The 26,400-nt window shown below is 53.8% G+C and overlaps 10 protein-coding genes and 1 non-coding gene across 11 annotated transcripts; 6 read left to right on the forward strand and 5 right to left on the reverse strand.

Annotated features, from left to right (window-relative positions):
• Positions 1-1,915: 1,915 nt before the first annotated feature.
• M406DRAFT_28596 (uncharacterized protein) lies at positions 1,916-2,733 on the reverse strand (the record flags this gene model as incomplete). Its single annotated transcript, XM_040918650.1, has 2 exons — positions 1,916-2,606; positions 2,690-2,733. Coding segments are annotated over 2 exons (735 nt in total), but the record flags the coding sequence as incomplete, so codon positions are not given.
• A 529-nt stretch (positions 2,734-3,262) lies between these two features.
• On the forward strand, positions 3,263-4,231 carry M406DRAFT_358571 (uncharacterized protein). Its single transcript, XM_040923938.1, has 3 exons — positions 3,263-3,644; positions 3,844-3,887; positions 3,965-4,231. The coding sequence occupies exons 1-3, from the start codon at positions 3,342-3,344 to the stop codon at positions 4,134-4,136; spliced, it is 519 nt and encodes a 172-aa protein (XP_040771248.1). The 5' UTR covers positions 3,263-3,341; the 3' UTR covers positions 4,137-4,231.
• A 1,153-nt stretch (positions 4,232-5,384) lies between these two features.
• M406DRAFT_269239 (Trm112p-domain-containing protein) lies at positions 5,385-5,870 on the forward strand (the record flags this gene model as incomplete). The annotated part of the gene is made up of 2 exons (XM_040917994.1): positions 5,385-5,570; positions 5,673-5,870. The coding sequence occupies 2 exons, from the start codon at positions 5,385-5,387 to the stop codon at positions 5,868-5,870; spliced, it is 384 nt and encodes a 127-aa protein (XP_040771249.1).
• Positions 5,871-6,240: 370 nt separating this feature from the next.
• On the reverse strand, positions 6,241-7,534 carry M406DRAFT_283386 (BIG1-domain-containing protein). The gene is made up of 4 exons (XM_040918511.1): positions 7,440-7,534; positions 7,008-7,377; positions 6,719-6,953; positions 6,241-6,630 (listed from the first exon to the last, which is right to left on the reverse strand). Exons 1-4 carry the CDS (start codon positions 7,526-7,528, stop codon positions 6,491-6,493), a joined length of 834 nt encoding a protein of 277 aa, XP_040771250.1. The 5' UTR covers positions 7,529-7,534; the 3' UTR covers positions 6,241-6,490.
• Positions 7,535-8,033: 499 nt separating this feature from the next.
• Positions 8,034-8,800, forward strand: M406DRAFT_269423 (uncharacterized protein; the record flags this gene model as incomplete). Its single annotated transcript, XM_040918006.1, has 2 exons — positions 8,034-8,249; positions 8,327-8,800. 2 exons carry the CDS (start codon positions 8,034-8,036, stop codon positions 8,798-8,800), a joined length of 690 nt encoding a protein of 229 aa, XP_040771251.1.
• Positions 8,801-8,897: 97 nt separating this feature from the next.
• On the reverse strand, positions 8,898-10,536 carry M406DRAFT_324752 (uncharacterized protein). Its single transcript, XM_040919910.1, has 3 exons — positions 10,315-10,536; positions 9,568-9,872; positions 8,898-9,342 (listed from the first exon to the last, which is right to left on the reverse strand). Exons 1-3 carry the CDS (start codon positions 10,330-10,332, stop codon positions 9,180-9,182), a joined length of 486 nt encoding a protein of 161 aa, XP_040771252.1. The 5' UTR covers positions 10,333-10,536; the 3' UTR covers positions 8,898-9,179.
• Positions 10,537-11,269: 733 nt separating this feature from the next.
• On the forward strand, positions 11,270-12,757 carry M406DRAFT_65435 (uncharacterized protein; the record flags this gene model as incomplete). Its single annotated transcript, XM_040924931.1, has 5 exons — positions 11,270-11,305; positions 11,336-11,507; positions 11,597-12,114; positions 12,253-12,612; positions 12,671-12,757. The coding sequence occupies 5 exons, from the start codon at positions 11,270-11,272 to the stop codon at positions 12,755-12,757; spliced, it is 1,173 nt and encodes a 390-aa protein (XP_040771253.1).
• Positions 12,758-13,931: 1,174 nt separating this feature from the next.
• On the reverse strand, positions 13,932-17,941 carry SET-1 (histone methyltransferase activity protein; the record flags this gene model as incomplete). The annotated part of the gene is made up of 3 exons (XM_040924471.1): positions 13,932-14,035; positions 14,125-17,119; positions 17,246-17,941. The coding sequence occupies 3 exons, from the start codon at positions 17,939-17,941 to the stop codon at positions 13,932-13,934; spliced, it is 3,795 nt and encodes a 1,264-aa protein (XP_040771254.1).
• Positions 17,942-19,052: 1,111 nt separating this feature from the next.
• Positions 19,053-20,916, reverse strand: M406DRAFT_100198 (putative translocase of outer mitochondrial membrane complex, subunit TOM40; the record flags this gene model as incomplete). Its single annotated transcript, XM_040914903.1, has 3 exons — positions 19,053-19,819; positions 19,893-20,537; positions 20,608-20,916. 3 exons carry the CDS (start codon positions 20,914-20,916, stop codon positions 19,712-19,714), a joined length of 1,062 nt encoding a protein of 353 aa, XP_040771255.1. The 3' UTR covers positions 19,053-19,711.
• An 864-nt stretch (positions 20,917-21,780) lies between these two features.
• Positions 21,781-25,249, forward strand: M406DRAFT_283395 (uncharacterized protein). Its single transcript, XM_040918512.1, has 8 exons — positions 21,781-22,427; positions 22,730-22,918; positions 22,978-23,013; positions 23,080-23,347; positions 23,418-23,483; positions 23,571-23,726; positions 23,854-24,297; positions 24,384-25,249. The coding sequence occupies exons 1-8, from the start codon at positions 22,414-22,416 to the stop codon at positions 24,807-24,809; spliced, it is 1,599 nt and encodes a 532-aa protein (XP_040771256.1). The 5' UTR covers positions 21,781-22,413; the 3' UTR covers positions 24,810-25,249.
• Positions 25,250-25,837: 588 nt separating this feature from the next.
• M406DRAFT_t117 lies at positions 25,838-25,918 on the forward strand. Its single transcript has one exon. It is a non-coding gene; the product is annotated as a tRNA-Gly (tRNA).
• Positions 25,919-26,400: the final 482 nt, after the last annotated feature.

The raw sequence follows: 26,400 nt of genomic DNA on the forward strand, positions 1-26,400 counted from the left end.
GCGCATCCAGGCTGAGCAGCAGGCCAAGGAACGAGAGCGACAGCTTCGAGAGCTGAAGGCGACGAAGGTTGCCCCCCTTTCTCCCGTACAGCCTCAGCCAGCCCAACCGCCAGTCGCCGCGCAGACGGCAGCAGTCGCGCCGTCTTCGGCCTCAGCGTCAACTACTCAGCCGATCCCTGCCCAAAAGCCTGCGCCGGCCACGACTGACGGCACTTCGACAACGAAAGCAGCTGCTTCCTCCCTCTTCTCGCCTCCTAAAGCCACGGCCCCTGCCGTCCCATCTACACCTACACCGGCTGCTCCTGTCGCCACGACGACAGCACCGGCTACGCAACCCGTGAAGACAGATCCCAAGAAGCAGCGAGCTCTGCTCATACATAAAAACCTCAAGGATCTTCGCAAATCCATCAATGACGTGCAGGCTAAACAAAACCCAGCCCTCAAGAGCAAAGCTGGAGATCTGCGTCGGGAGCTTCGAAAGTGTGTTGGCCAGCTGTCTTTTGACAAGAAGGGCAACGCCGCAGTGGTAATTGTTTTCTTCCTGGTACGAGTATTAATAGTACCTTAGCTAACCCGCAGCGCAGATTACAAAAGTCTCCAATGTCCTCCAACAGGGTCTACTCAACGAGGTGAACTCCCAACTGGTGGACCCCAGCCACTTTGTGTTCGATGAGAGGCAGCCAGTCAACGGCGCCGCTCACAATGATCAGTTGCCCTCGCTGTTCTTGTTCCTGGTCAACCACTTGGGCAAATGCGTCATCAACCAGTTCATAGACGAGTCGAGCGCCAACACCAAGACGGCTGACCCTATCGGCATCCTGGTCGCGGCCACCTTCGCAGATCCAGCCTTCCACTGGCGCGGGAAACCTCTGATCGACATTCTGATTGCCAAGTTCTACGTTGTGTGCCCAGTGTTATTCGGTGCTAGAGGCCTCGAAAAGACCGAGCAGGGACGAGAACGAGTTGGTTGGAAGCGTCGTGGAAATGGTTGGATCCCGGAGACGGAGCACTACAACAGGCAGACGGGCCTGGGCGCGGGATATGCAGCCATCTCTCTTCGGGACTTTTCGAGATCCAAGAAGGCTAACCCGTACCCAATGTCTCACTACTGGTCAGCCATGGCGCAGATCGTCAATACGCCTCCTGCCGAGATGTCGACCACGTCTTGTACCGTCCTCAAGGCCATGATTGATCACTACGAGCATCGGTTCCTGTTATTCTATGGTACTGCCGCCATTGCTGCCCTCCGACTGGCCCTGGTTGATTTCCCAACCAATGCCAAGTCAGCCGGTCGCGGAGACGTCGCCGTGGAGTCATTGATTGTGCATGGAAAGAGTCTGAAGGCGAAATACGGTCTTGCGCTCGCATAGTTGATCGAAACGACAAGTGGAGACTAACCTCATGGAAGACCGCTTGAAGAAAGGATCCGGGGGAGTGGGGGTCGGGTGGTTGGAAGCAGGGAGACTCACCCAAATGCGTCCTCATTGGTCGCGATATCTTAGATGCAAGAGCCTGTTTTGGCTTGGATATGCAGTGTGCGGCTGTGGTATGCACACTGACATGATGTATTTTTTTGCAATTGAACTGAGATGGAAACCGGTGCCAGCATCTGGTTGGGTAGTTTCCCATCAGCATGAGAGTCAATACATGGGCTGTTGTCCGGGGTAAGAAGGTAAAATAAAACGAGACAACGAGAATAATCTGAGATTTAACGTTATAAAATGTGATGAACAATGCTCTAGACAGATCCAGCTTTACTGCCGTCCTCTTCCGGGATTCCGAAACGCCATCTGCCCTCCCCAAGCCCATTTTCCTATGTGATAGCTCCAAAAACATCCAAACGCCCGCTCTCTACGCCGCAACAACAACCTCCCTTTCATAGAATCAATAGTAGGACCAGTAGGATACACAATACCAGTATCAGCAGGCCAATGCACCAGCTACTCAGGCGGTCCTCGTTGTGCTTCACCACGTACTTGAGCTTGTCCATGCCCGTCTGCAGCCGCCCGCCCACACGGTCGGCCAGCCTGTCTGTGGTCTCGAGGATCTCCCGCTGCTCCTCCAGCTCCCGGCCCATGTCTCCCGCCTGCCTACGCAGCGTGTCCACCGTCTGGTATACCCCGTCCAAATGGACATCCTGTTCCCGCATCATCATTTGCTGCTGCTGCTGCTCGAACTCAGCTGCGTAGTCCTCTTCGTCGTGGCCATCCCCGTCCCCAACGGCGAACGCGCTCGGGTCGGGCAGATCGGAGTTGGCCCCAGCACCACCACCACCACCCTTGCGCCTACCGCTGGCAGCCCCGCTGCCGCTGCCACCCTTAGCCAGCTCGTCCTGCATATCCTCAACCTCCCCGCCAACCTCCTGAACCAGCCGCTTCCGGCGCGAGACTTCATGCGTCGAGAGACCGAACTGCGCCGGGTTGGCCTCGGCGGCCTGCACGGAGGCGACGAGGTCGGCGAGGTCCTCGGCGAGCGCGGCCAGGGCGGACTCGAGGTCTGTCCGCGCCGAGGTGAGCTCTGGGGAGGTCTGGGCGGTGGTGAGAGAGCGAATGCGAAGGTAGGATGTGAAGAGGGGGCGGGTTGCGTCCATCTGAGTGAGGACATCTCTGGTCCGGGAGGAAGCTTGACTGTCAGCGTCGAGTATCACAGTTTGATATCTTTCCAAGACGGTTGGTTTGCCAGGACGTACTGCTGGACCTGGAGGAAGGGGTCCTCCTCGTTTGTTGAGGACATCATTGTAGATGCGGATATCGTAATCGAAGGGCCATCAGCTGGAGAGTATAAGACACGTAGATGAAGAGAGAAGAGGTGCGTGGGGGGTGCAGAGGCAGTGATGCTTCCTTTGGAAAGACAAAATGGTGGTGTTGTTATTATCTGGCTGTCTGGCTTATGCAATCGCAGTTTGGAAACGTAGGGGGATCATATGCCATGTACACCATAGGTACGTAGTTAATGGCTTGTATGTTAAGACACAGGAGATCGGAGACCCCACTGGGGTTTAGTGCCTGGATACCCCTGAGCTTGGACCTGGTTGCAGAATAGGCCCCTAGCACAAGTCCTAGGTCACTGAAAGTGGGGAGGGGGGCTCCAGCTTGCACTGCTGCGGGGAGAGTGACATGCCTATTATGGTACAGTAGCTTCATGCATGTGGCAATTGGCAACCAGTTTACAGCACAAACCCCCGACTCGAGGTCTTGGTGGTGAAACGTGTCTCCCTGTTCCTTTTTCCATTTTCCTTCACCTACGACCCTCCCATACCCAAACCTCCATTCTCTCCTCCAACATCTCCTCCGACCAAACCTCACCTCAATTGAACCCCTTCCATCCCTAGAAAGCCCAAAATGTTCAACCTTCGGCGGCTCGTCGTCTCGGCCGCGCTGCTCCTCGGTGTGAGCATGCTGCTCTTCAGCAGCACCGCCGCGGCTGCCAAGGGCCCCAAGATCACCCACAAGGTCTACTTCGACATCCAGCATGGCGACGAGAGCCTGGGCCGCATCGTCATGGGTCTCTACGGCAAGACGACCCCCAAGACCACGGAGAACTTCCGTGCGCTCGCCACAGGAGAGAAGGGCTTCGGGTATGAGGGGTCTACCTTCCACCGCGTCATCAAGAACTTCATGATCCAGGGCGGTGACTTCACCAAGGGCGATGGCACCGGTGGCAAGTCGAGTAAGCAGCTCTTCCCAGCCTAAAATGGAGGTGGAGTGTTCTCAAGAGCGGGAACAGAACAGGAGAAACTGACGCGAGCTGTTCTGAATAGTCTACGGTGACCGCTTCCCCGACGAGAACTTCAAGCTCAAGCACTCCAAGAAGGGTCTCCTGTCCATGGCCAACGCCGGCAAGGACACCAACGGCTCGCAGTTCTTCATCACCACCGTTGTTACCTCGTATGTGCCCACACACCCCCGACTTCTGTTAACTCAAGTCGTCTGGCCTGGTTGTGAAGCTAACAGTGCGTTCGCAGCTGGTTGGATGGCAAGCATGTCGTCTTCGGCGAGGTCCTCGAGGGCTACGACATCGTCGAGAAGATCGAGAACATTGAGAAGGGCCCCGGCGACAAGCCTAAGCAGACCGTCAAGATCATCAAGAGCGGAGAGCTGCCTGTGCCCGAAGAAGGTATCCACGTGGAGCTCTAGAGTGTGCTTCTGTGCCCACCACAACAACCATCATTACCTCCATCCCAGATCAAGACACCGGTACCACACTACCGAGACCCAAGATTCCACACATACCATGACGAGACATATGCATGTGATCTATCCTAGAGAACCAAAAAAATTCAAGACGAGAAGAATGCATGTGTCGTTTTGACTCTCCTTTCCCATTCTCTCTTTTCACACGTGTCCACGTCTCTCAATTTTCGGCTTCAAACACAAATGTTGCGTCTCCCGTTGCTGATTCGCCTGTCTTGTGTCCCCTGTAGAACCTCAATACGGCATGGCTGACTGGGCCGCTGGTTACACGGATGGCGAGCCCGTCGAGCAGATCCAGGGAGAAGTCGAAGGGGAAGCGCTCAGCGAGAATATTCCGGCTACCTACGACGCCGACGAGTGGTCGACCATTCAGAAGGGCGTCTTGTTCATCGTCATCATGGGCTGCGTCGCTGTGTACATGCGGATATCGAGGAGGCGGGGTTCGAGGGAGGACATTGGATACGAGAAGACGATGGCATAAGAACGTGATGTGCACCATGTTCAAGCGGGGCGGCTGGAACGGCTCGGATGGTTGGTGCATAGTTTAATAGCGGTGTGGAAAGCAAATCTCTGTTTTTGCCCTCTGTGTTCTCTCTTCCCTTCTTGTTTTACCTTTACTGCTGCAATACCCCTCCCCCCCCCCTCCGTCTATCAGCCCTTGCAATTATAGGTCTTCATAGGCACCCAAATAGATATCCAGATGGTGACTGTACTCGATGCTTTCTACGTAGAGTCAGTTCTCAAAGCCTCCTTATGAGTCCACATTATCTTGCCACGGACAATGCGTTGCAATGGTTGAGTATGCACCTCTAAGCCACTCCCCAGTTACTAGTTGTCGTGCGACCTTCGAATGCCAATGATAACTTGGGAGCAACCTGAGAAATGGCTAGATGGTCCAGGACACTCTCTGCCTGATTTGACACCAGGGTAAGTGTGTAGTTCTTCTATCCAATTTTCTTTCTTTTCTTCAGAAGAGCCTTGAATGATTAAGTATACTGTTAGAGGCGCAGAAGGCCTGGTTCTCCCTTTAGTGCAGTGCTTACGGTATGTATCTTGGTCAGTCTCTTCCAAGGGTTAGGGTTGCCATGTCCTGGCAAAATTTCCCGAAGCAGTGAAGGGCAAAATTGTTGTCGACTTACAAAAAGCATCCCAAATAACACATTATCGCCAGAGTATCTCAAAGAAGGGAAAATGAAAGTCCTCAGCATAAATTTCCTGACCTGTGCCGTCAAGGCCTGCAAGTCCACATCGGCGTCCTTTCCCTTACGCCCCAAGGACGCGGAGCTGGCGCAAGACGAGATCGAGGTGAACCCGCAGTTCCTCGTGAACCTGCTCCCCAGACTGGACTGGGCTGCATTAAAGACTACTACGACAGAGGTATGTTATACTTTTGTTGATTGGTTTTTTTTAAAAAAAAAAAAAATTTTTCCAAATACTGCTTGAAGAGAATGGAAACACTAAGCACCTTATGGAATTCAGCTGGGCTTCCCCCAACTCCCAGCGGAGGCACCCACCGCCGAGGACCTGGAGGGCAACGAGACGATGCTCAAGGAGCTGCACTCGCTGCTGGTCGAAACCCAGATGATGGAGGGAAAGCTTGTGTGTGGTAACTGCGGGCATGAGTACCACGTCAAGGAGGGTATCGCCAACTTCCTGCTACCGAGCCACCTCGTCTAAGAGGGATGAGAATGGACGGCGGCACAGGTTGGGAAAAGTGAGGAGAAGGTTGCGATGCTTGTGGCGAATGCAGGCTGTTGGCTGTGGAGAATGACGGCTTCATAAATAAGATAGCGAGACTCCAAACAGACTCGGTAGGAGAGAATGACAGGCAAGAGTCGATAGGGAACCAGCAAAGGATGGTATGGTACCAGGAATGATTTTGCACGGCGTTCAGGAAAGGAGGGAAAATATGATCGTGATCTCGGCTGAGATACCTGGAGGAGGAGGAAGGATAAGACAGGACAGTAGATCTCATTGGGGGAAGACCTTTTCAGGAGGTAGGCCTTGTTGCGCCTTATGCTGCATGAAAGACACTGCGCCCTGAGTGTTTTGCTTCAACACACGTCACTGTCGTGTCTGGAATTGTATTGACACTACCACCTACAACATAAAAATACCAAATCCATTGCATCTCTGCTGAAATACCAAACAAGCCACGCAGTGACCCAGCCAAACTCCCAATATATGTATGGTACACATGCACGAAACCTACACCAAGCCTTGCTTGCCACATCACACCGGCGCGGCCACCACTCCTTTATCACACCACACACCAAGGTTTGTCCTGTCTTGTGAGCTTACTGAGTCTTCTTCTGGGCAGCAGGGCCCATCTCCTTATCGAAAGCGCCATACGAAACCTGTAGACTCGCCACGGCGTTGAGACCAACGTAAAGCATAGCCAGCATGAGGAAAACGGCCACGAAGCCCATGAAGATACCTGCAGATTGAGCCGTCAGCAATCTCAGCCGCTTGTCAACGCCACCCAAAGCAGCTCTCGCGAATAGGGATGAGATAATGAGACTCACCAGGCGTGAAGAACTGATACTTCACAAACAGCGGCGCCGACCCAACGGTGTTCCCACCGTCCGCCGCTCTCACCTCCCACTCCCTCTTCCTCAGCTCCAGCGGCATCTCCGCACCGCCGGCCTCGCCAAACTCCGCCTCGTACCTCCTTGGCGGCTCATGCGGGCTCGCGAAGTAGATCACAGTATAGTCATCTCCCGGCACGCCCCTCCGAATCTGCTCTTGGTTGTCCAGCAGCTCGCCCACTTCCCGGTCCTCCCAATCCATCGCGAAGCGTCTATCGCCCGGCACCTCATCGTGCAAAGGCAGTCCGTCGAGCTGCTTCACTACGACAGCAGCTAAGTCTCCCTTGCCCTGCTCGGAACAAGCACCCTCAATATAGGCTTGCAGGTCGGTCGCGGAGATCTCCGGCCCGACCACCTCGGCGACACCGTAGTGGGAGGTGGCGACCTTGCTGCTGTTGACTACAGCAGAGGTGCGGCCGCAGAGGTTCAGGGCCAAGCAGGCGCCCGTGGCCGGGTCCCGCAGGTCCGAAGCGTGGGCGTTTGGATGCGTGAGCAGAAGGTAGAGGGATGTCGGGCATGTGGAGAGAAGGGCATGGGCTGTTGAGAGGACGGAGGCGGTAGACTGGAGCTGCGAGGGCTCTGAAGGGACGGAGAGCCTGCAAAACCCTTGATTAGTACGGTAGTCATCAACTCAGGGACTGTCATTGGGATGGCGTACTTTGATGTTGAGTACATCAAGAAGGGCGACGAGTCGCTGAATGCCGCGGCCCCTGAGGCCAGGAGGCCGGCTGCTATCGAATACCGCATTCTGAAAATGATGTGGGTTTTGGTCTTCACGCTTCTACTGTGGAAGAAGCAGGCAGTTTGCAGGTGATAGGTGGTTGTTGGGACGCTGGTCAAGCACAAGAACGGCAGGCGATTGCTGACGATGATGATAGGAAGCTCTACGTTGCACCAGGCCAATCCCAACCGCCCCAAGCTACAGCACAGCGCTGCCGCCGGCAAGCTCCGCTGACCTAGCCTGAGCCGCATGCCTCAGGTGCCATCCTAGCGGAGCTAGCGCATCACGTCACTAAATTTATAGCAGCGCGTTCAGGGGTCTCCGAACGGAAAAAGTTCAAAACCAGCCCCGGGCAGGCAAGCCTGTATAGTCCTGCAGTCAGTATCTTCGTTAGAACGGTGACAATACCTTCGCTTTTTCCCACCAGCGAAAGGGAAGCCAAACCCCCCAGGCTGTTGCTATTTATTGTACGGGAGATCTACCCCCAGACATATATGCCAAGAGCTTGCTTGAAAAGAGGTTCTCGACAAAATGTTCGCCAAACCCCGCCCAAAGAAATCGCCCCTCCCACCGGCGCCCTCGAAGAAACGCAAGGCCATCCACGCCATCGAAGAGATCTCCTTCGACAACAGCGCCCGCGCCGAGTACCTGACGGGTTTTCACAAGCGCAAGGTGCAGAGGCAAAAGCATGCACAGGAGGAAGCGGCCAAGAGAGCGAGACAGGAGAGGATCGATATGAGAAAGCAGGTGTGTATCTATACTGACTGTCTGCAAAAGTGTGATAAGTTTCGCTGACGGTTGATGTTTCTTTCCCTCTGCCATAGCTCAGAGACGAGCGCAAGCAAGCTGTTGAAGATCATGTGAAAAATGTCGAGGCTATGCTGAAGGAGTCCCAGGTCGCCGGACTGGGCTCGGGGAATGAAGAGACAGATACAGGCTCTGAGCAGAGCGACGGTGAGGAGTGGGGTGGGATCGAGGACACTGCACCTGCGCCAGCTCTGGAACCTGTGGATCACGAAGAGGAGTACATCGACGAAGATCTCTATACGACAGTTAAAGTCGAGGCCGTCAGTGTGGACAGAGACGGGCTGCACAACAAGGCCGAATTGGAGGCTGAGGATGAACAAGAAGAGACAGGAGATGAGGTGCAGGGAAAAAAGACGCAGTCTAGAGAGGGTGAGGAAAAGAAGGCAAGAAGGGAACAACCCAAAAAGAAAAAGAAGAAGTTCCGGTACGAGTCAAAGTTGGAGAGGCAGGCTACAAATAGGAAGAATAAGGCCAAAAAAGCAGGAAGATAGTCGGAGTCGGGGCATTTAGAGTAGCATCACATCTTGTTATCAGTCCATCATGGCCCCCGTACGCCACAATGATACCCAAATCAAATGTATACATGGTCGGTGAAGCATCAACAAATTTCATTCTCGAAATGTGCTGCTGTAATCATAGGTCTGACCGCCTTCTAAAAAGTGCTGCAATCGCGAGAACAACTCGAATCGCAACAATGCCACCACCAAGGATGCTCCTTTCCACAAAGTTAAGACTGGTCGACAGTAGAGGAATGCGCAGACGAGACGGTCCGTCAGGCACTCGTCTCCTAAGAGACAAGACCTGTTATAGAATCGCAAGAACCTTCTTGCCATGCCAACATCCTTTGTTCCCCTCTGTACACGGTCTTCCTCAGATATTGCCAATCTCTGCCTGGAACTCCTCCAGCTCCTTCTTGATATCGGCGTACTTCTTAGCCATCTCCTCGTATTTGCCCTCCCACTGGTCTCGCTCGGCCTCGAGGGCCTGAACTTTTCGCTCGAAGTGGCCCGCCTTAACGTCGGTTTGTCGGAGTCTGGTGGATAGGGCGGAGAATGTCAGCTTCCGGTCTTGCAATATGAACGAGATGTGTGGCTTAGATCTTCGAGGAGGACCGCATGAAGAAGAAAGGAAAGAAAAATTGGAAAGAGGGGGGGAGGAGGAGGTAAAGAGGGAAAAAAGAGACAGGGCAGAAAGCAAGCACCTCCAAGTCAGATAGATCTCGGACTTGAAGTTGTAAGTGAGCGGCACTTCTACATACTTCTCGTTGGCCTCGCGGAGAGTCTTGTCAGCCTCCTCAGCCTCCTCCTCGAGCAGCTGGAGGCGGCGGGTGAGGGCCTCGTTGGTGGTAGAGTGGCCCTGACCATCCTCTGCGGCCTTCTTGAAGTCCTTGATGGCAGTGTCGAGCTTCTCGTTCTCGGCCTCGAGCAGACCGTTTCTGTGCGACAGGGAGGTGATCTCCTGCTCCTTGGCCAGGTTGTCCTGCTCCAGCGACTTCATCTTGGTCTGCATCTCCTCAAGCTTGGCGGCGGACTCGTCGGCCTCCAGGCGAAGCTGGTTCATTTTCTGCGTGACTGTACTCAGCATCGACATCTTGACCGTTTTCCTTCTTGCGGGATGACTTGTGTGACTGGGGTGTAACTTGGCGTTTTGATACGAAGAGAGGAGGGAGGAAGGGTGTTTGGTTCAAGATGATGGGGGAATCAACAGTTGGTGAATGAGGTCTTGTGGTAGGCGAAGTTTTAGGTGGACTTCAGGCTGCTGCTGCGGCTGTGGCTGCTACTGCAGCTGTGATGATTGCGTCGCCTTGGTCTCTTGCAGTGCTACAGGTGCGACTGCAGTGAACCAAGACAACAGCAGGCAGCCGTTACAAAGCTGAGCTGAGCCAAGCAGATAGAGAGACCCTGGCGGGGTAGAAGGGATGACGAGAAACGCCGCTATCGAGCAACACCAGTGCTCCATGGCCCCTTTCTCTGATCTGATCTGGCCTTGCCGTGATCTGACTTACCTCCTTGATACGATCCATGGTGGACTAGTTTTATCGAGATCAACGAGAACAAGAAGAAGGAAATGGGTCTATCGACAAAAGGCGATGTTGGGACACAGCTGTCTACTGGATGGTGAAGAAGTTTGGGTGAGGAAGTTGGAGAGAAAAGGAGACACAATGACAAGTTGGGTATCAGAGCAAGTTGGCGACGATGAGGTGTTCTGGACTGGGCCCGTCCTCTCACCTCCCAGAGGTGGAGGTCTCGAAATAGTGCCCCTCTCTAATTATGGCCCCAGCCTATTCGTTGGCCTTCCTGCTGGCTTGTCAGGGGGGAGGGGGAGGGGTCAGGTTGTTCTTCTTTCAGGGGTTGTTGCTGCTGTTGGGGAATCACCAGCTGACTGCTAGTGACTGCTCACCAGTGCACTGGCCATACTGTAATGCCCCCCACCCCTTCCTCCCTCCACCCCTCCAAATGATGGGCCCCAGTCATCTGCAGCCTACCATAGTACAGCACAGTGACTGGCGTTCAGAATGGCAGGGGTCTTCCTTTCTCCAGTGCAGGGATGCAAACAGGTGAACGGTCTCAACCCTTGTGAAGCGTGAGGGTCAAGCATTGTTGCTCGGTCAACACCAAACATTCCAAAGTCAATACCTGCATTACGAACGCCTAAATTGCCACTTAACTATCAACCTTCCTTCATCCACTTCCATGATTCCTACATAATACAAGCCAACATCAATCCCCCTCTCTAAAAAATCTGGAGGTACGCCTACTGCCGCGACAATAAAGACAGCGACGGGGGCCTCGTTATCTGAAGTCCACCGTATTCGATTTAAGCGACGCCTCGAAATATCCAAGCGACTATTTTTTGAGGGTACAGGAGATTACGTCGTATCTTCCGGAGGTTAGCAGCACCCATCGGTCATTTGCAGCGACCATCCACAAGGCCAGCAGAGAAGGAGAAAGGAACGAGAAATGTTTGCGGCACGCGATCAGGAGAATCTGGTCTCCGTTCACCAGGCTGCTGCGCACAACAAGCAGCACAACCAGGGCACCCTTCGAGGACTTCAGCCAAAGACGCCCGGTGCACGATATCCCAAGACACCCCTCAAAATCCCTCTCAATGATGAGAACACAGCACGTGGTCTGGGAGGAAAGAGCGTTTTGGAAGCCAAAGCTAAGACGGACAGGTCGCAATGGGTGACACCTGCAGGTGAGCATTTCCAGCACAGGATACGTGCATCATTCCCACCCAAACTGCATAGCACGGCGCACAACACAGCACAGCGCACCACAGCATAGTCAACATGACTACTCACACCATCTACTCAGAGCCCCGGACAGGTCGTGCAGTTCTAGGAAACAAGACTACCAACGCCAAAGCCGCGATAAGCAAGACTATCAACGGCAAGACACCTGCCGTGCGTGAAATCGAGAAAAGTCAGGTCAGGCCTACCACCGCCGCCCGCCCGAAAAGTCATGCGCCCAAGTCGGAGTCTTCCAAGCTACAGATTCTCCTCGACAACTCGGATCCGTTGTCTGACGAGGTCGACACAAACCCGCCACCTCCGCCCGAGCAGCCTTACGTGTCTGACGTTTTCCCGGCCGGTGTCCTGACCTTCGACGCCATCAGGCCTGAGAACCGGCTGAAGGGCTACTATGACTACTACCACAACCGCCGGGACGAGAATGGAAGGACGCGGGTTGACAGGGAGATGAAGGCTGCACAGGAGAAGAGGTTCAGGGAGGCGGATGCGCGGATCAGAAAGGACCTGGCTGACGCCACTTGGGATCTGGCACTTGATTCTCCCAGGAAGATTGTTCCCCTGGCCGACCCGACAGACCAGGCAGCTGTCCGACCCAGCACATCCCTGAAGGCGTCCTCGTCGCTGAACTCACGCCGCGCAGCATCAGCACTAGGAATGGCAGCCAGCAACACCTCCTCCACCACGGCCCAGCGCAAGCCTCTTCTCGCGAGGCCGACCGCCTCAGCCACTGCGAAAGTCCCATCCTACATGCAACCCACCAAGGCAAGACAACCGGCAGTCAACCCTGCTCTCACTTTTTACCCGAGAGCCATCCCGTCCTCATCCGCCAGCGCCGGCGTAGCTGCCTCCCGCAACACGCTGGGCTACACCAAAGGCCGCTCCGTCTCGGCCGCGCTACACGCACGTGACAAGTCGGAAGCCCCCGCGCGTCGCCCACTAGCCCGCTCCAACACCACCACATCCATCGCGTCAGTCGCGTCCAACGCATCCGACGCGACCATCACTCCGGCAAGCCACGCGAGGAGCGAGCAGGCGGCAAAGCCCGAGTTCGTGTCGATTTTCGACGCGCCGCCCCAGGAAGACGACGATTGGCTGTTCGGCTTCTCAGGTGGTGGTGATGAGGGGCTGTTTGGCACGGACGATGATACCGTTGAAGTGCTTGGTGACGGTGAGGATGATTTTTGTCTGCAATTAGACCTATGAAACCTGAAACCGATGTATGATGAATCAACAATGATGAATGGCGTTTGAGGTGGGAATAATGGGATCGGCAGTGCGCCTGGATGTGTTATTTTCCCTCTGTGAGGAGTTACTGGAGGGTTTGGGCTTTGGTTCATGGTTCATTGAGAGAAGGACTCGTGTCATTTCCGCCAGAACTGGACTCCAGCAGGACGCAGATTATGCCTCTCTCTCCTTGGAGAGCCGTGTGTACAAATAGCTTACTGAGTTTTTATCAACACCTGGTCCTATTCCCAATCTTGGCTGCCCTAGGCTAGCGATATTTCTAAAGAGTCGGTCCAACACACGCACACACATACATGTCTCCTGCACGCGGTATTTGACATTCTCACCTTCTCCAGGAAGCACATTGGGTAGGGAGGCTTTGATTTGGTCTTTGTCTCCGTTTTTGATGCTCACTTCATTCAAGGTCTTTGGCATCCTCTGCCTCTCGATCAAGTTTTCGAGCCGCCTCTATATCTGGAGACCTCGGACCCATGTCCGCTCTCCATGTTCCCCTTCCCTTCCCCCTATCATAAACCGGGCCAACGACTTCTTGCCCGACCGGATCAGATGGGCCAAGTACATTAACCACGTTTTCCGCCTCGATCTGACTGGCCGACCTAATCTTCTCTTGCCCACGAGGCTATCGCATTGCTCAAGTCCCGCCCAATTTGATATTATTTGCTCCCTTCCGCGCTTCCTCTCCTCCAAACCCCTCACCCCCTTTTCTACCGCCATCTCGTTGAGTGACGCGCTTCCCTTTGCACGCCAGTCCCTCGAAGGTCTTGTCTCCCCAAAGGCGGGGTGATATGTTCTGGTAATTTTCTTTTTCCCTTGCCCGCAACACCTGCACAACGAACCCTGGATGCGAAGAAAGCCGTACCTGGTCCCAAGCAGCCGTGACGTGACCAACTTTGATCATCGTAATGAAATGAGAATCCAAACACCAATCGCCGTGGGCCCGCCAACAACAACAAAATAAAAACAAAAAAAGAAACAAGAAGAAACCTTGAGTAGGCAATCAGATCACGCCTGAATTTGCTCGTCTATAACACCGTTGGCACCTCTGCAACTGACTCCGATTTTGGTGAACGCGAAACAGGATGAGAGCTTATATGAGTGATTGATGCTGGAGACCGAGGTTAATATTAGTTGAGGAAACCCTTGCACTCGGGTGTGCCACAGAGGCAGGGAATGCGGTCTTCGGAGCGCATCTCGCGGTCGAACTTGTAGTCGTATGTCAATTCCTCATCTGTGTTGAGAGAAGAAAAAAGCAAGGTCAGCCGTGACGTTCTTAGAAAGAAAAAGAAGAAGAAAAGTCCTCGCACACAAGACACTTACTCTGCGCTATAGCCCTCTCGGCATAGATGACAATTCGCTTAGTTCCTTCCACGCGAATGATGCTGGCCTTGCAGTTTGGCGCACAGCTATGATTGATGAAACGAGCGATACCTCCTTTCTTGGTCGCGTCAACGACTGCATCATCATCGATACGGAACAAGTAACTGCTCCCTATCCCGCTCTTGGTGTAGTTGATTTCACGGAGATCTGCGATCCTCTGGCGTACCCGCTCGCCGACATACTCGATGATCATGTCGTCCTTGGCAATGTTCTCCATCGCGTAGAGACCCCAGTTGTGGATTGCTGACCGGTCAAACTTAACAGGCTTCTTGCGTTTCTTGAGCTGATTGAAGCGTAAGACATCAGATGCCTGACCAAAGACCTTCTGCGTCTTCTCAAGAGAAGAATTGTGGTCACGCTGCTTGGCACGCGTGTCGCGGGCGTTGCTCTGCGAGGACACATGATCGGGCGCAACCCTTGTAATGTTGACCTCGGCCATGGACTTGACTTTGCCACCCTTGCCAGCCTTTTCGCGCTCTTCGCGAGCCTTCTGTACCTTGATGTGGTGCGGGAGATACTTGGACTTCTCGGAGTTGAGAATCTTCTTAATGCCTTCTGTCCTTGCACACCCGGTAGAATTGGGCACATAGTAGCCTTGAATACCCACGATGTCGCCCGAGCCATCCCAAGAATTGAGTTCCTTGATACGATTCCGTCTCCAGAGCCAAGTTTGAGGATCGCCAATGTCCTCCACGCCAAACTTCTTCTTGAGCTTTGCGATGTTGGGCTTGTCTTTCTCGCCAAGGTCGAGGGTCTGCATAGACTCTGGATCGACCTTGAACTTGGGTGGGAGAATGAGTGCTTTGGTAACAAAATGTGGGAACAAGTTGCGGTCCGGTAGAGGCTTGCTTGGCTCCACCACCTCTGGCTCTGGTTTCGACTCAGGAGGCGGCGTGGGTTGCTTGAGCGGTTCGGACTTCTCCTCGGCTTCGTGCTCAAAAATGTCCTGCTGTTGCTTCTTGAGTGCTTCGCGCTCCTCAAACAGCTGTTTCTTGGATTTCTTCTTTGACTTCGTCGCGCCTTTCTTGACGCCCTTCGCACCCAGGGCAGGTGTGGGCAGCTGAGAATCTCCATCCTCGTTGTCTTCAGTGGCGTCGGGCATGAGCACGTCAACGGAAGCATCGCGAAGAGGGTACCCGGTCTCGATGCGGTCGATGGTCACCCCGAACAGCTCCTCGTCGCTCTTCTTCTGGCGCTTGATTGCTGTTTCTATCTGCAGGTCAAGCTTCCTCTTCTTCACGTGAGGCACGATACCATCCTGAGCAAAGCTGGCTTCCGTCAAGGAGTCGTCCTCCGGCGGACCCCAGTCGTCTTTGAAGTCTTCGTCGGGGCTCATTCGGCTACGAGAGCGAGATTCAGGTTCCTCGGTATCTCTCGCAAGAGAGTCCCTGTGCTCGACTTCATCGTCGGAATCGGCATCGCTGTCGGCATGCTGCAGGCGGTGATGAAGCGATCGGAAGGCTGCTCGGTGGGATGTTGGTCGCTCTCGAGCAAAAGGATCGGCAAAACCGGACCTGCGAGGGATTGTGCCCTTCTTGACCTTGCGAATACGGGGCAGCGCCGTAACGTCGAGATGTTTGGTACGGCGCTCGATCGGATCGGCTCGTGAGTTGGGAGTGCTCGCAGGAGACTTGTCGCTGTCGTCAAAGAGAAAGCTAGGGGTCTTGACCGCGAGCGGATCTTGGATATTGAGCTTGATACGCATCTCGGCATGGTTCGAAGGTTCGAGGTACGTCAACAGACTCGGCGCAGCAACCTTCTGGCGTATGTGTTTGATCAGGTGTTCGATCATCTCCCGGCGCACTACCTCAGCAGCCTCCCTGACCGGGTCGAAATTGTTCGCACGCTCACGTTTTTCTTCCTCGAGATCCCTCTGGTCCTCTCTCCTGGTGCGCTCCTTATCGTCGCGCTTCGGGGGAGGTTCAACTTGTGCCGGTCGCCGCGGGGGGCTGTGGCTACGTCTTCGATAGGTCACGGAGGTCGAGGAGAGCGGGGGTTTGCCTTCGCTGCCGAACAAATGGAGCTCCATCCTGAGAGTGTACGTGAAGAATGCGGTCGCGTGCGCAGAAGAATAGCACTTCTCCGCCTCGGAGCGCCCCAGAGTCGAGTCTCGGAAGATGATATAGTATCCAGTGCGGTCAGCACGGACGTCTTCCCAACGAAAGTTCTTCAGCCGCTTCTTCATATGCGCGATCGTCGTGGGCATGACTGGGACGTGTTCGTGTGCGACAAATATGTATGGCTCCTTCTTCAGGCTGGTCGAGACGGGGATCTGCTCAATCAAACTGGAGATCCGCGCGGCCACGGACAGCGGACGGCCCTCTGCAATCGCGGGCTGTCGGAAGGCAGCAGGGCCTCGAGGTGCAGTTGGAGGTGCTCTTGGAGGAAATTCTTTCGGTCGCGGTGCGGTGGGAATCGGCTTGGCGATCAAGGGCTGTGATTTCTCACGCTCGGTCTTTAGGGCATCCTCCAGCATGCGACGGCTTTTCTTGCCATCTGGATCGAACTCCACGCGGACTCGATGGGACTCGATGGACCTGCCGTTCATGTTGCGTACAGCGCGCTTAGCAGCATCGATTGCCAGGACTGGAAGCGGCCTTGACCGGCTGGGCTTCGAATCCTTGTAGCGGAAGGTAGCGAACCCCAGGAAGCTCCCCGTCTCCGGATGCATCTTGTTGCTACTCTCGGCGACCTCACCAAAGGAATTAAATATGGTTGCGACTTTGGCAAAGGTGATCAGAGGATTGAAGCCGGTCACGACGACCTGGGTTGGGGGTCCAGGACCGACAGACGTCTTTGGGTCCCATGCATAAGGCTTCACGTTATACGGCGATTGGCGCAAGCGAGACTTGGGCAGGTGATAATCGACGTTGATGTAGTCGAGGCGACCACCTTTAGCCAGTCGAGGGTCGGCTGGTGGGGGAGCGTCATCTTCCTGTACACAGAGCGATTTTATTAGCCAGGTTCACCGAGATGGAAAAAAAAGATGATGACGCTCCCCCCTACTCCCTTCCGCCTTCCACCTTCAAGTATTCAGTATATATATATATATATAACGTACCATTCCATATTCCTTGTATTTCGGTTTCTTCTTATCTCGCGATGATCGGTCGATGGATGGATCATGTATGGCCTTGATCACTTGGACACGGAGTGAGGGGTCTCGAGCCGGTATGCGGTGTGAGATAGTGGATGTGTTCACGGCAGCGACATTGTCAAGGGAGCCACCAGGCTTGGGCATGGACGCGCTGATCTTTTCAGAATATAAGGAATTGGATGTATCCAGCCTTGGTGGATGAGAGCCGGCGGAGGGGGAAGGCGAGTCGATGGTCGTGAGCGGGGTGACCAGCGAGTATGACGATGAGATGTTGTTCTTGGACACAGCAGCGCTGTTGCGCATCGAGGAAGCATTGGTCGCAGAGGACGCGAGGCTGGCATGTGAACTCTCAGAGCCGACAGTGGCTGGCTGGTCCGCACGGAAGGAGTCGATATCATCAGCGGGAGTTCGCGCTGGGTCAGATATTGAGGTATCCCGGAAGGAAGATGTCGCGACAGTGTGATGATCGTCGGTCGCGCCGTGCCCAGATAGGCCGTTGAGCGCGGGCTTGTCTGTGTGTGTGGTTGTTGCTGCTGAGGATGACAAGTCCTGTGTGTCCCTCCTTGCCCTCTCCCTCTCGCGCTCCATGGCCCTGTCCCTAGCAGCCCTGGGAGCAGCAGGGAAGAACTGGGCGAAGCTCGCACTAGAGGGGCGGGTCATCGTGTCCAGAACAGCAGCAATGGGTGTAGACGGACTCTTTTCACCACTTCCACCTTCCTCCAACCATCATATTCCACGGGGCAAATGAGACAAATGAACACCATGCATATGTGTCGTGATGAAATGGAGTCGATTGTTGTGGTGGGGGGGCGCGTCGTGGCACGCGACTGATGAGAGAAAAGGGAGAAGAGGCGGGCTGGGCCTGCAGGCGTCGCAGGCTGCGACTGGGAAATTGCCTTGGTGCCTCCCCCTAGGTCAATGGGCCAGTCTTCCAGTGATGCTGGGCAGGCAGACTCCAAAAGAGTTTGTTTGCTTTGTCGCAGGAGACTTCAGGTGGTTGCGCAAGAAGCTGGCGGGTCAAGAAGAACAAAAAGCTAGAGGTAAAGGGGGGCGGGCAGCGAACAAAGTGTGCTTGGTCCCTTGTTGTCGCAAGCATACATAAGAGGGAGAAAAAAGGTCGAACTGGGCAGGTAGGCACACAACAGAAGCAGGTTGCCGGCTGCTTTGCTGGGTGCTGTGTCCTTGTCGAGTCTCCCCAATCGTGGTTGAGGAGGGGCAAGAGAAAAATAAAATGTCTTGAGTGCCTGGGAGGCTGGGTTGGACCTCGACTTGGGTCAGGTTGGGGGGGAAAAGTTGAAAGCCAAGGTGAGGATGGGAAGCGAGTGAGGATTTTGGTTCGGTTCACTGGCCCGGCTCTACAAGCCCAGACGCCCTGAGCAGCCATCAAGGGGTGATGATGAGACCGGTTGGGGGCTGCCCAGATCAGATCTAAGGCCCCACGCTCAGCTGCCTGCCTGCCCTGAATTCTCCTTGATCACATGCAGCCCCACCAGTCGGCCCCACAAAAGAGTTTTAGCGTGCCTAAGTGCCTTGCCTGCAGGGCCTGTACACCTGCCACCACTGAAAAAGACATCATAGTACAGCAGCTTCTAGGGTGTCGGCGCCCCTTTGTGATCCGTGCACTGTGGCGTCAGCTAGGGAAAAAAGTGACATAGTGAAAGTCGTGTGGCTAGTGAGTTTCTCTGATATGGAGAGATTGAGCATCATTTGCTGCACACATGTGCTGAGAGATGGGCAGGTAGAAAGGCAAGCACCATGCATGCATATGACTGGAGATAGTAGTTACAATGGAGGGTATGGCACTAGTACTATTTTTACAATAAAATTTGGTTGGGGATCAGAGATTGCTGGTCTCACCGGCAATCACGGTATCCCCTCCCCTCTCTTCTTCCTCCAGGTAAAGACTTGGAAACAACTCCTCATTTTCCTTCTGATTTTCTGCGACTCTTGAAGCCTGAGATGAAGTAAGTCATCATCCCAATTCACTAACGTCTGAGGCTTTCCAAACCGTTGTTTCTGTCCGTTGCCCAGCGCCGTTGATTCAGCCCTCCCCTCCCCGAGATCCACGAGCCGTCTCGATTACCTGGAGAGCCACACACATCTACATCCCCACTTTAGGCGGAAAACATGTTCGGAAAATCATAAAATATGCTATGTGAAAGGGGCAGTACCTCTGGTCCGGCTAGGCAACGGAGATCCATCAGAGTTGATTCATGGCCTGAACCCTTCTGGAACACATTCTTGTCAACAAGAGTCAACATTTAACATCCTTCTTGTATCGATTTGATGTGTCTCATTGGGTGCGCTCGCCTGCCCCTTCAGATTTTGGGCGTGTAAATGGTATGTGGTGATATAGGGTCATCGGAGCAGAGTGGAGAGTCGTTGGACGAGCGCAGAGAGGACTTGTCGCTTTCAGGTTCAAATAACCCCTTAGAAGGGGATGTTGGGAGATGGCTGGGCGCCGAGCAACTCTTGTTGCTCCTGCAACTCCTCGCCGCCGGTCTCGATGGAGATGCCCAGGCCGAGCTTCGCGGTTTGCTGTAATTTACTCTGTTAGCAAATTTTGGCAATAATGGATGAGTGAACTGTTATGAAAAAGAAGTAGCCATACCGTGGCGTGGTCCACATCAGCACCCACGGTCATCATGACGGGCCCGGCGACGCGCTTTTCGAGCAGGCAGCTCAGCTTTCCCTTGGAGTCCAGCTGGGCGCGGAAGGTGGACATGCGGAAGTCGTACTTGGCACCAAAGGTCGTCACACCCTCCTTCTGCAGGGGGCCTCCCATCATTGCCGCAGGGCCACCAGAGAGGGTCAGGGTCATGTCGACACCTGCCTGTACCTTGTCGGACAGCTTCCTCCAGTAAGTCGTGTTTATGGCACCGTTTGCGGCCATCTGCGCCGTGGCCACCCAGTCTTCGGCCCTGTACTTTCCGCAGTACGCCAGCGCCGCATCTGGGGGTTGGCTCAAGGCTTGACGTTGCCACATAGCCTCCAGACCCAAAGCAAGTTTCGGGGTGACCGCCTGCATGTACTGTCCGACAAAGATACCGGTGAGGCCGCCCTCGAGGTAGGATGGGTTGAGGGCCTTGACGTTGAGGGTGAAGTCATTGCCAGTATACTCGGATTCAAGCTGCGCCATGTCCTGGCCGCCGGTGCCGATTTGAAACTGGGTCTTGGAGACGAGCGAGGGCGACCATCTCCAGTTGGCTCTCGTGGAAAGCTGTCCGTCATTATCGATGTTCCCTTGCAAGAAAACCTGTCGCATATAAGTCAGCCTCGATACCGCCACCAGAGAATCACCGAGCAGTGTCGAGAAAGTGGCTTACCTTGTTGGTACCGTAGAGGGCTGCGAAGGTGTAAGGGTTTGATCGCTCGCCCAGCGCGAAGGCGTGTGAGACTTGGAAGAGGGGGTTCAGGCTGAAGGCCTTGGTGAGGTCTGCGCGCAGGCCAGTGAACATGTAGTTGTTGAGGAGGACATCGCGCTGGACCTCCTTGGCCAGGTTCTCGACGGTGCCGGGGTTTGACAGGCCAAGCTTTGCGCGTCGCTCCTGGAATAAGCCCAGCGCATCGGAAACGGTCTTGACTAAAGGGTTGCTGCCGACGAAGGCGAGAGGATGGCTTGATGTGGAGGCCATGGTCGCGATTTGGGATCTGGGTCGTGGAGGAGGGAATGAGGTCGAGGCTGCAGGCCTCGAAGACGAAGACGTCACGAAGGAGAGGATTTGACTGGGACGGGCCGGCAGGGGATGCGATGAGGAGGAACACCTTCAATGAGGCTAATTGGGGCTGGATGCAGAATCTAAGAAGATATAGGCCCTAATGTAAGGGGTCCTCAACTTGGGTGAAGGCGTAGGTCTCCGTGAGGTTCGCGCGGCTTGGGTAAAAGTGACCTCAATTGTGGTTGTCTTTCCAGACCTCGGAGGCACAGGACCAAAAATTTCGTGGTAAGCTCTCTTCCTCGCTGCTGCTGTGTCTGCTGGGTCCAGGTTGATCGATCTCTGACGACAGGGCAGCGAGTCAGCCTGGACCGTGCACCTTAGCCTCAGCGTGGGATGGTACACAAAGATACGTTAGGGCCATAATACCGTACGGCAAGTGTATTCAACCCCAGGGTGTGCTTAGTATATCTGGATTCAACGAGTACAGCCATGTATTCTGCAATGGGATAGCAGGAGAATTTTTGTAAATGATCATACCACTCGTCACAAAGTTCAAAATTAAGTTAAAGAAAAAGGAAAGACAACCCCCAGACATTGGGTTGATATTGGTGTTCCTCAGAGTACGCACCTTGATACTATGTACAATACCAAAGTACTTGGCGGCGAGCAGGGCTTGTGCTGAATGAGCCCCTCTTCCTACACCCACCCCACCCCCATCCCATTCTCGGCTGCTGGAGAAGGAGCCGGGACAGACAAGGCAAGACCCGGAGACCGACCCAAGACTCAGACATCAACCTGTTCGGGACCCAACCCATCCACACAGTTTCAACTCACAGGTAGCAACTTCTCTCATGAGAGGAAGAAGTGCTCACCTCGGGTCTCACAAGCTGATCATCACCTCTCCTAGCTTCTAGATACTCTCACGAAACCTCTTAGCAAACACCCCAGGTTAAAGCCCTGGTGACATCTGCCATTTTTGGGCTCAGCGACAGTGGAAGGAGTCACATCTCGAAGAAATTCTGTGGGCATCTGCCTGTTTCGCATCTCTTTGTTTCTGGACTGTGCTGAACAAGATCTTGTGAGGCACTCTGATCCTTGTCCGCAGGAGAAGGGAAAAGGAGGCTCATGAGTTTCCTGGCCTCAAATATCAGTGACGATACCTTCATCCCTCACGATATCTCTCACAATATCTCTCAACAGTTGCCCCAGAGCATATCCCTGGACTCCTCCTCTATTTCAACCTCCACGCCAATCTGTTCTGTTGTCCTTCAATCCACTGATTGAGACCTTCGATCACTTAAGCCGAAAATTGTGGCCAGCCCTCAAACATCGCAACCCTAGTCATTGTGCCCATCCTCCTTCCGGCAGTGCAAACACCCATCCACATATAGCGGAAGACTGCAGCGGAATCGATACAACCACCGCAAGTGGAGTAAAGGGTCGACTTTTGTTTACCATTTCTCTTCCTTCAAGATGGACACGCTTCTGTGAGCACAATCCTTCTTTTCTTTTCCATCATACCTTCTTCCATCTAAGCTGTACTTTCCTGGCCATCCCAACCCACTCGGATTCTTCTGTCATAGCTGTCTCTCTGAACCACACGTCTCATCATGCGGCTCGTCTTCAAGAGAGCGAAGGCTCGCCTTCACAAACGGCTCAAGAAGAAGAAGAAAGAGAACAAGGAGAAGAAGGAGAAAGAGACTGTCGAGGAGACCAGGCCCCGTCCTGAGCTCGGTGACACCGACGATGACGACACATTGGACACTCAATTCGCTAACCTCAGCTCCAGTACCGCCGAGATCGCGGCCAACGCGCCGCGTTATCGTCGAAAGAGCTCTACCTTCATCGACGCCATTCATGACATCTCTGAGGACCAGAACCTGGCGCCCGCCCAGCTCTACAGCACCATGTCTGGAAGGCTGTTCCACTCGGGTAGGATAGCGATTGTCATGGTCGGCCTGCCAGCACGTGGAAAGACGTGAGTTCTTGTGGAAACAAATGTCTCATTGTGCCCTCATTTCGCTGATCAAAACTAAGGCATATATGCGTCTCGATGGCTCGATACCTGTCCTGGTAAGACTCATTGCCTAGACGGCCAGATATAGATACTTCGGGGCATGGTGCTGACGTATAACATAGGCTCGGGGTGAAGACTCGAATTTTCCACCTTGGAGACTATCGTCGAGCTACAGTTGGACCTGGTGAGACTGTGCCAGAGGACTACTTCTTCCCCAACGCCTCCCCAGCATCCGTCATGCTGCGGCAGAAGATCCTCAAAAAGTGCCGTGAGGATATCTATGCTTGGCTGAACCATGAGAATGGTCAAGTTGCCATCTACGATGCGGTCAACCCTACTGCCGCCGGTCGCCGTGCACTTGCCAAGGAGTTTGCCAAGCACGATGTTCAGGTCAGTCTTGTCAAGGGCCGTTGGCTGGCCGATTACGGCTGACTCTTACCTGCAGACGCTTTTCCTCGAGTCCTTCGTCGACGACGAAAAGATATTGAGAGAGAATGCCAGAAATGTCAAGATCTCGTCTCCTGACGTGAGTCCTGCCCCCCTCCCCCCCCCCTCCATTCTCCCAACCTTCTCCATGGCTGTTTGGGTTGTCCTTATCTCACTGCTGCCTCAGTTTCATGGTATGGATCCAGACGAGGCTGCCAAGCTCTACCTCCGGCGTATCGAGATGAAAATCCCAGTCTTCGAGACAATGAATGAGAAGGAACTCAACTACGTCAAGATGATCAATGCCGGTCGGGCATTCTTCTACAACAACCTCAGCTTCAACGTACGCACGCTCAACTTTCCACGCCACCAATTCCACTCTCCCCCCCCCCCTCCTTCCCCCCTCTCTTGGGGTGGTTTCGCTCTTGTATAAGGTCTTTGGTCTTACGCTGACATTATGCGCCTCCCAGTATCTGTCTCATCGCATTGTCTTCTACCTCACCAACCTGCACATCAAATCCAGGACCACCTTCTTCGTACGAGCCGGTAGTGCCGAGGAGGAGTCATACAGAAGTGATGCAGACCTCTCCGAGGCCGGCAGGGCCTACGCCATCAAGATGACCGAAACTCTCCTAAAGCATCGTGAACAGGAGCGGCAGTCAGCTATCGAAGCTGGCGGTCCTGACATTCCACTGAGACCACTGACGGTGTGGACTTCGACACGGCTGCGGACCGTGCAGACAGCCAAGCCGCTACAGGATGAGGGATACAAGGTCCGCCAGCGGTCCCAGATGAGCTCCATCAACCCTGGTGTCTGTGAAAAGCTGTCAGAGCGGGCTATCCGTGCTATGTATCCCGACGAGGTCGAGAAGCACGACTTAGACCCGTACCATCATAGATACCCGCGCGCTGAGGTGAGCCACCCCACGAAGACCTTTTGTCCTTTCTCACAACGTATGCCTGCGTCTGGTATGGTGTCATTTCTAATCTTTCCCTGCAGTCCTACCACGATCTCGCTGTCCGACTGGAGCCCATCATTCTCGAGCTCGAGCGCGAACAAAATGACCTCTTGATCATTGCGCACGAGTCTGTCCTTCGCGTTCTGTACGCCTACCTGATGCACTGCAGCACTATGGATATTCCCAAGCTCAAGTTCCCACGTGACGAGATCATTGAGATCATCCCAGCCGCGTACCAGAACGAAGCCAAGCGCATCCATATTCCCGGTCTCGATCCCAAGATGATCCCCGGCTCGCCCGAGGATATTCGCATTCCCGTGCCTTCGATGCCGCCCAGTGGGCAACTCAGTCCCATTGCCGGCCTGTCGACTCCTGCAGAGGGATCCATTGCCGAGCAGAGGCGACCCGAGAAGGTGATCAACATGGTTGCGGAGATGGTGAAGGACAAGGTGGCAGATGAGGACTAGGAGACTGGTGGCTGCTCGTCGTGAACGGTGCCACAATACTAGACGATAAAGGCCTTGGGGTAGTAACATGAGCTGCACTTTGGGTGTCGTGCGCGAGTATGAGGCCTTTGCCCACAGAAGTGATGCTCTATGCTCTTGGGCGGGATCGATAAATGCATTTCTTGCCGGGAGGGAGGGGGGCAACAGATCATGGTCTCTAGAAAGGGCCTCTCGTCCAGTGGGATGGCTCGGTGATGGAGGAACCCCGCAGAAGGGCTCATTGCTTGTGCACTCAACTAGACTTGACTGGGTGACTTTTTCTCGACCGATTGTGTGCGTGTTCCTCCCAAAGACACGCGCCCACTTTAGATCAGTTCTCTCAAATAGTCAACAGTCAGAATACCTAGACCTTGGAAGGGGCTAAATCATAAGACACCTGATCCTAAGGTTTCCTTAACACCACCACCGCACACATTCTCTGCATCACAACGAAGTCCATGTCAAGCTCTCCTCAGAAGAAGGGGCGGTTCAGCGGGAAAATGGGTATTTTGATCCAGCCACTCAAAAATTTATCTTACTCTGGGCGATACTCAAAGGCAAGACTTAAAGGAATGTTGCTATGTCATACGAGAAAACTAGTATAGGTTTTCTCCCATTCCAGTGCAGACATCTGGATATTAAATCCTGTCACTTATTTTACAAGCGAGGTTACCGCTTGGTCGAGTAACACCTGCAAAATCGTCAAGATCTGCTGAATAAGTATAGGAAACGTTCTTTCCTTTTCGATAGATTCCAGGCGTAGTTAAACGTTCAGATGACAACAAAAAAAACCAAAAAAAAAAACCATAGGTTTTCTTTTTCCTCTCTTTCTTTCTTATATCTTCCCTTTTGAATATGTATATATATTTGTGTGCACGTGCGTGTACTTATCGGACTCCAGTGGGTGTTTTTGATGCTGCGGAAAGGTACCATTACTAATGGTCATGGTATATAAGTCTAGAAATCACGCTAATTCTTCAGAAACGCTCTGGAAGGCGCGAGGATAACTGGCGTCGATGGGGTAAGGGTAACCTTAGAGATTCCCAACCGTGGAACTTCTCTAGCTCCGGGTTCGAGTCCCGGTCGACGCACGCAATATGAGCAACGTCGAGCTCTGGGGTTTTTTTGCTGGTTTTTGTGATACATACCAGTCTTGTCCATCCATTTTCTTTGTTTTTTTCTTCTTCGGCTGTGGCGTTTCTTCTTTTGTGCCCTGGAAGTACTCGCAATGTGCTTGGTAAGCCACGGCTGAGCCCGCCAACGGCAAGATGTTACGTTATTGGGCAGTACTGTGTCGATACTGCAGCTGGCCGGATTGAAAGAGAGGTTTGCTTTCTTCTTCAACTTTCTCTCACTTCTTATGATATAATTATAATTGGACAAAAGTGCACAGTACAGTATAATCTCATTCAAGAATCGATTATCCGGGGAGTATAGGCAGCAGCGTGCACCAGCATCCACTATTCTCAGTGGCCACTGAAATCGCACTTAATTACATCGCAATTCCCGCAGTTTGGCGACTTGGACTCTGAGTTGTCCATGTGGAATCGTAAAGAGAAAAAAAAAAGACCTC

The sequence above is a fragment of the Cryphonectria parasitica genome (assembly GCF_011745365.1).
Source record: "Cryphonectria parasitica EP155 unplaced genomic scaffold M406scaffold_10, whole genome shotgun sequence".
Taxonomy (NCBI): domain Eukaryota; kingdom Fungi; phylum Ascomycota; class Sordariomycetes; order Diaporthales; family Cryphonectriaceae; genus Cryphonectria; species Cryphonectria parasitica.